Raw genomic sequence first — 10,292 nt, 5'->3', positions numbered from 1 at the left:
CACCAGGGCCTGTGATGGGTAGGCCTGCCCCACCTGCGTGTGTTCTGGGCTCTGCTGGTCCTGACCACGGTGCTGCCCACCCCGAAGCCCAGCCCTCACCATGGGCTGGGGGCCTCCAAGGTGCTGGCCTGGGCCCAGCACCCCCTGCACCATGACTGTCACTCCCCACCCCCCTGCAGGTGTCTCCTGGAGGAGACCTCACCAGTTAGGCAGGAATTTCAGGTCCCACTCTGTTGAGTGGCTCAAAGGTCTGCTCCATAAAATCTTGGAAGGTGGGGTCTCTGCTATAGGAAGCCCCGCAACCTTCCTGGGTGACCATGGGAGTTTCTGAGCCTGTGTTGACAGTGCTGGACGCTAGGAGCTGTTGGGAGCAAGGTGCCCCCCCAGGGGACACTGTACCCCTGGCCTGGGCCTGTCACCTGCCCCTGGCAGTGTGTGCCTGGGACCCCAAGGAATCTTTGAGACCCAGTGTCTTCCACCGCTTAAAGGACTGTTCCTGGGGATGCAGGGGGACAGGGATCCAGGAGGGGGCAGTGATTGCATGCTTTTTTCTAGTTTTTAGCTCTGTTCTGTTCTTTATAGGGTGCCCTGCTTCTGGGGAGGGGGAGAGATTTGGGTGATGCTGGGAGGGCAGCCCACCTGGAGGTCAAGGATTAAAAACCTGGGCAGCAAGTACTACCCCTCTAAACCGTGGGGGAAGGTGGCCCAGCCTTCAGGCTCCCCAGCCTGGCTCTGTAGGTGCTGCCCCTTGGGTGCGGACCCCAGAACCCCGGGACCCGGCCTGCCATGCCTCCTGCAGCTGCCAGGAGACCTTTCCCATTGGCTGGCAGTCAGCGTGCTCCACCTCCATCACTGCCCCACTGTCAAGACTGCTGAGCCTGCTTGGGGAGACCCCAGGCTGGAGGTGGGGGGCAGCAGGCTGGACCTCAGGGGGAGGAGCCCTGGGACTCAGGGCCCCAGTGGGACCCCTTACCCCCAATTCTGCTCAGTATCAAGGTCAACATTCCATAGGGTCTCCAGTCCCTGGGAGCAGCCCCTCACCTTGGAGTCTACTGGCTGCCAGGCTCAGCCTGTCCCCTGGGCCCTCCAGGCAGTTGGCGTGGGAGCAGAATTCGGGGAATCCCTTGGGGCACAGGCGGGGTGTGGGTGGGCTCAGCAGCTCTGGCCCTTCCTCTGGGGCCCTCACTGACCCTTCCTGCCTGCTGACCTCACCCAGCCCAGCCTGCAGGAGAATGGGCCCAGTGTGTTCCGTACAGGGCTGTGCCAAGCAGCCCCCAACAAAGGAGCCTTTGGCGTGCCTGGCGCTGGAATGCCAGCCTGCGGCAGGGGTGAGGGGACGGGCCACTCCACTGCCCTCCTCCCCATGGCCTCCGCCCCAGCCACACTGCCTGCCCAGCGTTGCCTGTGCGCTGGTCCCGGCTCCAGGCCCTGCTGTTTCCAGCCTGACTTGTCCCTGTAGCTTGGGGCACAGCCTTCCCAGACCCACTCAGAAAGATGCATGGATACGGCTTGCAGATCCACAGCTCCCCTGGGCAGCAGGTGCCCTGCTCCTGATGGCCGCCCCCATCAGGAGGGAGCAGGGGGCTCTGGGTGGCTCCCCGGAACAGGCCATGCAGGCAGCCCCTCTAGGGGCCAGGCGAGAGAAGACGGGGCGATGATGGCGGCTGAGCCGGCGTCTCTGAGCCCCCTGCCCTGTCACAGTGCAGCTGCTCAAGTCCACAGATCTGGGCCGGCACAGCCTCCTGTACCTGGAGGAGATTGGCCACGGCTGGTTTGGGAAGGTGAGTTGCCGTCCCAGGGGTTGGTGGGGATGGGGGAGGGACTGGTGGCGTGGTCCGCTCTTTTGCCTGGCAGGTGGAGAGGGTGGGTTGGCGACTTGCTTCTCCTAGAAACTTCCCCAGCCCTGGGGTCCCCTCTCAAGGCATACTCTACTGGGCCCCTCCCTGGGGACCTCAGGGTCCAGCAGCCTCTTCTCTGCAGATCCTGGTGTCATGCTGGGAGATGCCTCTGAGTGGGCAGGGATGGGGAGCAGCGTCTGGCTCCTGGCTTCTCCCTGACCACCAGCCTGGGTGGGACAAGGAGTCCATCTTCCTCACTGCAGACCCCCAGAGCTCTGAGAACAGCCGGGGACCTTAGGGGAGGCAAACACAAAAGACGGAGTATTACAGCCATGAGGGCTCGCTCTCCCGGGAGCGGTCCAGAACCCATTTTGCAGATGACTACGTTGAGGCACAGAAACAGACTGCTTTGGCTGGAAGAGCAAGGCTGGGGGCAGAGCTTGGGGACGGTGGAGTCCGCCCACCTGGTGATGCCTGCCCCGCAGGTATTCCTCGGGGAGGTGAACTCGGGCATCAGTAGCACCCAGGTGGTGGTGAAGGAGCTGAAGGTGAGCGCCAGCGTGCAGGAGCAGATGCAGTTCCTGGAGGAGGCGCAGCCCTACAGGTGGGTGGCACCTGGGGACAGGCTTAGCCGGAGGAGGGGGTGGGCTACTGGCCGGGAGGTGGGGCTGTGGGCCCTGTAGACAAAGGCAAGCTCTGTGCCGCCCCGCTCCTGCCCGGCCCTGAGTGCGAGTCAGGGGGCAGCCTGTTGGCTCCCGCAGGGCCTTGCAGCACAGCAACCTGCTCCAGTGCCTGGCCCAGTGCGCCGAGGTGACGCCCTACCTGCTGGTGATGGAGTTCTGCCCGATGGTGAGTCGCCCGCTCCCTGGCCCTCCAGCCCCTGCCCTACGCTACTGGAAGGTGGGTCTGGCCTTCCTGCTGAGCCGGGGACCCCTCACCCCCACCCTCTGGGCCTCACATGCCCCCCAAAGTGGGGTCCAGGTGGCTCTGCACCACTACCTCCCAGAGGCGGCCTGGGGGAGGAAAGAGGTGGCCCCTGCTCAGAGACAGCGGCCGTCCGGGCTGGGATTCCACTGTACCCTGGGGGAGGGGGGCTCCCCCATCTGTCTGAGCTGCTCCGAGTCACGGAGGTTTTCCTGAGAGGCACCCCGGCCCGCTCGGGGGGCTCACGGCCCTTGCGTCGAGTCCACGGCCTCGCTCGTACTTTGCTCTCGGGCCCCCCCCCCACACACACACACACAAACACACACACACACGGCTGAGCCGCTTGCCGACAGGGAGGCGGCCTCCACAGACGTGGGCCCCCCCACCATCTAGTTTCTGGACTCCTGGCGTAGCCTCCCAGGCTTCCCCAGGATGCCTGGGCCCTCCCTGGAGCTGAGCGGCGTCAGCAGGTCATCAGCAGGTCAAGGAGTTGCCGGAGGACACTCTGGCCACCGGCTCTGGGTTCCGCCCAGGCTCAGCGTCACTGCTCGTGTGGCCTGTCTGCCACCCACCAGCTGAGAGGTGGCGAGCATCTGGGCCCCAGGGGTCTGTATGCGGGATGTGACCCTGCTGGCCCGCAAGGCTGCCTGGGGCTGGGGCTGTCAGTGTGGGGAAAGTGTCCGCTGCCTGCGGGGTCATCCTACTGAGAGCTGGCCCCTGGGGGGCGGACACGGGCTTCTCTGGGCAGCGGCAGCCCTGTGGCAGCAGCAGGATGCCTGGTCCCCCCGTGGGTCCCGCTGAGGAGGGCGGGGCCGGGCGGTGGGCTTGCACGGGCACCCGCTCCCCACCAGCCAGTGACAGTGCTGCCCTTCTCGGCAGGGGGACCTCAAGGGCTACCTGCGGAGCTGTCGGGTGGCAGAGTCCATGGCGCCCGACCCTCTGACCCTGCAGCGCATGGCCTGTGAGGTGGCCTGTGGCGTCCTGCACCTGCACCGCCACAACTACGTGCACAGGTGAGGGCGCTCTGCAGGGCCTCCGCACCTGCTCCCGGGCCGCGGAGGTGGATCCTCAGCTAACCGGGTTAGTCTTCGTGCAGCCTCTAGGGACCACTGTACAAAGGGATTTTGTCAAATAATAAACACCAGGCAGATGGGAGCTGAACACCTGCTCCTGCAGGAGGGTTAAGCCAGGCGACGTCCACTGTCCAGCTGGCCTGGCTGGGCATGCGGTAGGGCCTGAAGCCCATCCTCTGTCCCCAGGGTGGTCAGCGCTGCCTGGTGGCCCTACGGCGGCCCCTACTCTCCTGTCTCTCTCAGGCCCGGAGGGAGGGGTGGCTCTGTCCTGCTTCCCGCCCTGGCCCCTGAATTCGGAAAGACGGGCCAGGGCCCAGCGTAGGGGGACATGCCAGAAGAAGTGGCGATGGACGTGGCCCCACCAGCCCCGGACAGCACTCGGGCCGTCCTCCCCAACAATATCCTGGTGCTGAGTGATGACACATGCAACTCCAGCATCAGTGATTTTGTTGAAGAGGGCAGCTGCCAGCCTCCCGACCGGCCCGCCGAGCCCACCCAGCCCCAGGCGCCCATCTGTGGCCCCCAGCACAGCAGCATTTTGGCCGATGTGTGCTGACCCCGCGTTTGCCCCAGTGCCCTGGGCCCCAGACACCCGTGGGGCCACAAGGCAGGCAGGGGAGGAGCCGGCAGCCAAGGCCAGCCGTGGGTGGGAGGCAAAGGCGGGGGTGAGCGGCACTGCTGGGTGGGCACTCCACACCCCCACCCTGCCAGGGGCCGTGTGTGCACAGGGCAGGGGCAGGACCCTGGGGCACTCAGTCGCCTCACTGATGCCTGCCTTCAGGGAGCTGAGGGTGGCGGTGTGGCGGGCGGGAGGGGACTGCGGTGTCCCTGGGCTGGCTCGCCCCCGAGGGACTGGTCAGCAGACTGGTGTCCCAGGAGAAGCAGGGGAGTGGACTGGGGTCAGGGGATGGGGTTCCAGTGAGGCAGACCTCGTCCAAGGAGAGCCCTTGGGCACCTTCTAGCTGGCCCTGGGCCTCGTTTTCCTTGTCTGCCTTCTAACATGTGTGGCCCCATCCACTCAGACCCTCAAAGTGTCCAGTGCTGGGTGAGGGGCAGGGCGGGCAGCCTCTGAGATGCCCCTTTCCACCCACCGACCGAACCGAGCCCAGGATGCCCTCGACGACAAGCGGCCCAGTCCCCTCAGTGCCCTGGATGCCCCAGCCTGGCACTGCCGGCTGACCTGCCGGCTGACCCCACCCTCCCACCCTCCCACCCACAGTGACCTGGCTCTGAGGAACTGCCTGCTCACAGCCGACCTGACGGTGAAGATCGGCGACTATGGCCTGTCTCACGGCAAATACAGGGTGAGTGGGCCGGCTTGGGCCGGGGCAGGGCCGGCCGCACTTGCCCGCGGGGTAACACTGTCCCACGTGCCGACAGGAGGACTACTTTGTGACGGCTGACCAGCTGTGGGTGCCACTGCGCTGGATCGCGCCTGAGCTGGTGGACGAGGTGCACTGCAACCTGCTGGTGGTGGACCAGACCAAGGCCAGCAACGTGTGGTGAGTGTGGGCCCGGCAGTCGTCATGAGGACTTGGACCCCTGAGAGCCGACGACTTGATGCTCACCTGCGACCGTCAGCCCTCATGGCTGCCCTGTCCGGTGCCGAGTGAGTGTCCAGCGAGGACGCGGGGCGCTGGGGGGCTGAGTCCCACCCGCCTGCTGGCTCCCTGGTGCTGGAGGGGATGCAGGCTGGCCGCGCCAAGCAAGGCCACGTGTGTGAGGACGTGTTTGTTTGTGTAGCCCTGTCGCTCTGTACGAGGTGGCCAGATACACCCCCCGGTGAGGTCGTGGGGGTTCTGGAGCCACCTGTCGCTGCCCGGTGCCACGGCCCACAGCACTTGGGCTGGCAGAGCGGCAGGGCCCGTGGGGTCTGTGGAGGAAGCCCTGCCCCTCCCAGGGCCCGCTGGGCCGATGCCCGAAGACATCAGGGTCAGAGCACTCGGGCAAGTTGATGAGACGTGGGGCCTCGTGGTAGCACCTGTTCGCATTGAGAGGGGACAGTGGGGCTGGGGGTCTCCTGTGACTGCAGCCTGGAGGCTTGGGGCTGGGCACAGAGCGGGTGCTTGGACCCAGGACTACAGCCTCTAGAGGCTTGGCTGTGGTGGTCCCCTGTCCCCGGCCTTGACTAGCCTCTCCTTCCCCCTCCTGCTTCCTCCCAGCCTCCCAGGCCTGTCTGGCCTCCTTCTGCTCCTGATAAACCCTCCGGGCCTGGATCCAGGGCCCAGTCCCCCTTCCTGTGCTCTCTAGGGGTCTCCCCTGAGCCATTAACTGTACCCCCGTCACGGACACTCCATTCCCCCGCTCGCCTCTCCCTCTGGCTGACCCTCCCCTGCCTGCCCACCAGCCCACACTGACTGGGGTCCCTCCCCTAGACGGTTTTGGCCAGGGCCACTGTGACGTCTCTGTTGCCAAATCTGCTGTCCCTCATGCCCCCAGTTTCGCGGGACAGCCTGGGGTCCCCGGGAGCTGGGTGAAGCTGCCGCCCACTGGAAAGATCCCCGCTGCCTTCTCGCAGCCCCGCGTGCACTGGCTGCCTGGCCCGCTGGCTGGGGTGTCCCTAGACTCACCCCTCCCTCCGCCTCACACCCTAGTACACTCCCTCCCTCTGGCCTCCGCAGGTGCCTGGCAGGACTGGGAGCTTCTCCAGGGCATCTCCTGCACCTGGCAGTGTCTGCGCTTCAGCCCGGCACGGGAGTGAACGAGTGAACAAGTTGACGGGGTTTGTGGGAGGCCAGTCTGGCGTTTATTTGTCCAAGCACCTGGGCGTGGGCTCGGACCCCGCCAGGGGGCACATGCTGCCCATTTACTGAAGGAAGGCGCCGTCTTCTGGCTGCTGGTGTGAAGACAGGAGCTGCCCTTGGCACCCAAGTCTTCGAGACCCTTTGGAGCCGTGCGTTGGCCAGCCGTGCCTGCCCTCTGATGGCTGTCACCCCCACAGGTCCCTGGGCGTGACCATCTGGGAGCTCTTCGAGCTGGGAGCGCAGCCCTATCCGCACCACTCCGACCGGCAGGTGCTGGCCTATGCGGTCCGGGAGCAGCAGCTCAAGCTGCCCAAGCCCCAGCTGCAGCTGACCCTCTCTGACCGCTGGTGAGGACCCTGTGAGGCCAGGCGGGGCCGGGGGTGTCCCCAGCAGGAAGGACAACACAAAGGGGGGTGCTTCGAGTCCCCAGAGCGTAAGTGGCTCCCCCTGGCTCCCCCCGGCCAGCAGTGACCTCTGGGCCCCACCCTGTGCCTATAGTGGAATGGCCGCTTTATCCAAAACACAAACTTGCCTGCAGCCCTGGCAGGGGTGAGCTGAGGGAACAGTGCCCTGGTCCACTGCTATCTCCCACACCACCGCGCCCACTTCAGGAGATGCCCGTAACTGCCCTCGGGATTCTGAGTGTGAGAAGGGGCGGAACTCAGACCTTCATGCTGAGGGTGGACTGGCTCACTCCCTGGGGGTTGGGGTCCTGGCCAGGCACTACCACCCGTGGGGGGGCAGGGACTGAGCCCCAGGGCATCCCTTCCCGCAGGTATGAGGTGATGCAGTTCTGCTGGCTTCAGCCTGAGCAGCGGCCGACGGCCGAGGAGGTGCACCTGCTGCTGTCCTACCTGTGTGCCAAGGGTGCCACCGAGGCAGAGGAGGAGTTTGAGCGGCGCTGGCGTTCACTGCGGCCTGGCGGGGGCGGTGCGGGCCCCGGGCTGGGGGCGGCAGGCCTGGCACTGGGGGGCATGGGCGAGCTTGCGGCCACCTCATCCTTCCCACTGCTGGAGCAGTTTGCTGGCGACAGCTTCCACACGGATGGTGACGACGTGCTGACGGTGACTGAGACGAGCCGTGGCCTCAACTTCGAGTACAAGTGGGAAGCCGGCCGCGGCTCCGATGCCTTCCCGCCACCTGAGGGCGCACTGAGCCCCGGCCGAGACGCGCGTCTGCAGGAGCTCTGCGTCCCTGACGGTGCTCCCCCAGGTGTGGTGCCGGTGCTCAGCGCTCACAGCCCCTCGGTGGGCAGCGAGTACTTCATCCGCCTGGAAGACCCCGCGCCTGCCGCAGGCCACGACCCCGACTGTGCCGGCTGTGCCCCCAGCACTCTCGCTGCCACCCTGCGCCCCGACGGCAGTGACCATGATGACGACTCTGATGGCAGCACGGCCGCCTCGCTGGTCATGGAGCCACTGCTGGGCCACGCGCCGCCCGCTGATGGCCCCTGGGGTCACTGCGACTACCACCTATGCAGGAGCCATGCCCGTGACCTGCCTTGCACCTCACGCTCACCCTCGCCGGAGACCCCGATGCTGGCGGGGCCCAGAGCAGAGGATATTGACTGGGGCGTGGGGGCATTCTGCCCGCCCTTCTTTGAGGACCCGCTGGGCATATCCCCCTCCGCGAGCTCCGGGGCCCAACCATCCCCAGGTGGGGAAGAGCTGGGGGAGGCTGAGAGGCCCAGGGCTGCCCAGCACAGACACTGGAGCTCCAATGTATCTGCAAACAACAACAGCAGCAGCCGAGCACCAGAATTCTGGGTCCCGGGCCTCTCAGGTTACACGGACTGCTGCCCTGGTGTGAAGCAGGCCCTACAGACCGTCCCTGAGCTGGGCCATCCTCTGATCCCAGAGGACCCCAGAGAGCCTCTCCTTGGGCCAAAGGGGGCCTCCTCTGGTAAGGAGATGGGCCGCTGCCTTGGCCTCCCCCATCTGTATCCTGCTGAGGGCCTGACACCTGCCCCGTGCCTGGTCACATCCCCGTGGACAGAGGCAGCCAGAAGTGGTGGTGACAGCCCCCAGGCAGAGCCCAGGCTTGCAGAGGAAGCCGAGGGCTCTGCTGGACTCCAGCTGCCCCTTCCCTCCATCCCATCCCCATCCCAAGAGGGAGCCCTGCTTCCTGCCGAGGAGGCCAGCACCCCGCCCACCCTGCCTGCTTCACCCACGCCCACTGGCAGCCCACAGCCTGCCACCGAGCCAGTCCAGGCCCTGGACAGCGACAGTGGCAGCAGCTCCCCTGAGCTGGAGGCACCAGGCAGTGAAGACGAAGACACGACCGAGGCCACTTCTGGTGTCTTCACTGACTTGTCCAGCGATGGCCCGCAGGCTGAGAAACTAGATGTGACACCAGCCTTCCGCTCCCTACAGAAGCAGGTGGGGACCCCCGACTCCTTGGACTCCCTGGACATCCCATCCTCAGCCAGTGATGGCGGCTCTGAGGTCTTCAGCCCATTAGCTGTTGGCACCCCTGGCGGGCAGCCCCGAGCCCTGGACAGCGGCTATGACACGGAGAACTATGAGTCCCCTGAGTTTGCACTCAAGGAGGCCCATGAGCCCTGTGAGCCTGAGGCCTTTGAGGAGCTGGCCTCAGAGGGTGAGAGCCCCGGGCCAGAGACCCGTCTCTCCGCCTCCCTGGGTGGCCTCAGCGAGAAGAATCCCTACCGCGACTCTGCCTACTTCTCAGACCTGGACACGGAGCCAGAGCCCCCCTTGGGCCCCAAGGAGAAGAAAGGAGGTGTCCCAGTCCCCGGGCCAGAGCCTGATCTGGAGAGCCCGAAGAGCCCCAGGCTGCCGTCTGCACTGCCCTCCCCTGAGTTGGGGATGCTTGGGGAGGCACAGGGCTCTGGCCCCAGGGAGGTGCTGCCACTGCCACTGCCTGAGGACTCTTCCCCAGAGCCAAGCGCCTGCCCCAAGGGCCCCAGGCTGGAGCCTCCCTGGCCCCAAGACCCAGCCCAGGTGCCACCCATGCCCAGCCCCGGGCGCTCTAAGATTTTCCTGCTGACTCCGGTCCCGCCTAGCTCAGAAGGCCACCGCCCCGAGCTCCAGGAGAGCCTGGGACTGCTGTCAGGGTCGGGCCTGCAGGAACGGACAGGGGGTCCAGGTGACCCCAGAACCCCACTCTGCCTGGCCCTGCCGGCAGTCCCCGCGGCTCCAGAGGGGCGGCCGGAGGAGGAAGAGGACGACAGCGAAGACAGTGACGAGTCGGACGAGGAGCTCCGCTGCTACAGCATCCAGGAGCCGAGCGAGGAGAGCGAGGAGGAGGCGCCGCCTGTGCCAGTGGTGGTGGCGGAGAGCCAGAGTGCGCGCAACCTGCGCAGCCTGCTCAAGATGCCCAGCCTGCTGTCTGAGGCCTTCTGTGAAGACCTGGAGCGCAAGAAGAAAGCCGTGTCCTTCTTCGACGACGTCACCGTCTACCTCTTCGACCAGGTGGGCAGCCGCCCTGGGTGGGCTCTGCGTGGCGGAGTGGGGGTCTGCGGCGGGACGGGAAGCCATGGGAGACTCGTGCTGTTCTGATCCTCCAGGAAAGCCCCACCCGGGAGCTCGGGGAGCCCTTCCCTGGCGCCAAGGAATCGTCCCCCACGTTCCCGGTGGGCAGCCCGGGCTCCCCCAGCACCCCCGGCCGGCCTCGGCGGGCTGACCGCTCCCCAGACGGCCCCGCGGCCGAAGAGGGTGAGCTGGAGGCGGGGTGACGCGGCGGCGAGGGTGGGG

At 66.4% G+C, this 10,292-nt stretch overlaps 1 protein-coding gene across 1 annotated transcript in view; it reads left to right on the top strand.

Annotated features, from left to right (window-relative positions):
- AATK (apoptosis associated tyrosine kinase) overlaps nucleotides 1-10,292 on the top strand; it is a 40,300-nt gene that overhangs the window by 28,361 nt on the left and 1,647 nt on the right. The window contains exons 4-12 of the mRNA XM_024760507.1: nucleotides 1,702-1,781; nucleotides 2,324-2,442; nucleotides 2,600-2,687; nucleotides 3,642-3,775; nucleotides 5,055-5,139; nucleotides 5,216-5,337; nucleotides 6,777-6,926; nucleotides 7,355-10,010; nucleotides 10,106-10,253. Of these exons, the coding sequence (XP_024616275.1) occupies nucleotides 1,702-1,781; nucleotides 2,324-2,442; nucleotides 2,600-2,687; nucleotides 3,642-3,775; nucleotides 5,055-5,139; nucleotides 5,216-5,337; nucleotides 6,777-6,926; nucleotides 7,355-10,010; nucleotides 10,106-10,253 (3,582 nt within the window). The remainder of the gene's footprint in view (nucleotides 1-1,701; nucleotides 1,782-2,323; nucleotides 2,443-2,599; nucleotides 2,688-3,641; nucleotides 3,776-5,054; nucleotides 5,140-5,215; nucleotides 5,338-6,776; nucleotides 6,927-7,354; nucleotides 10,011-10,105; nucleotides 10,254-10,292) is intronic.

The sequence above is a fragment of the Neophocaena asiaeorientalis genome, unplaced genomic scaffold, assembly GCF_003031525.2.
Source record: "Neophocaena asiaeorientalis asiaeorientalis breed wild unplaced genomic scaffold, Neophocaena_asiaeorientalis_V1.1 scaffold30, whole genome shotgun sequence".
Lineage (NCBI taxonomy): Eukaryota > Metazoa > Chordata > Mammalia > Artiodactyla > Phocoenidae > Neophocaena > Neophocaena asiaeorientalis.
Note: the sequence above shows the minus strand (reverse complement) of the source record. Positions and strands in the feature narration are given on the sequence as shown.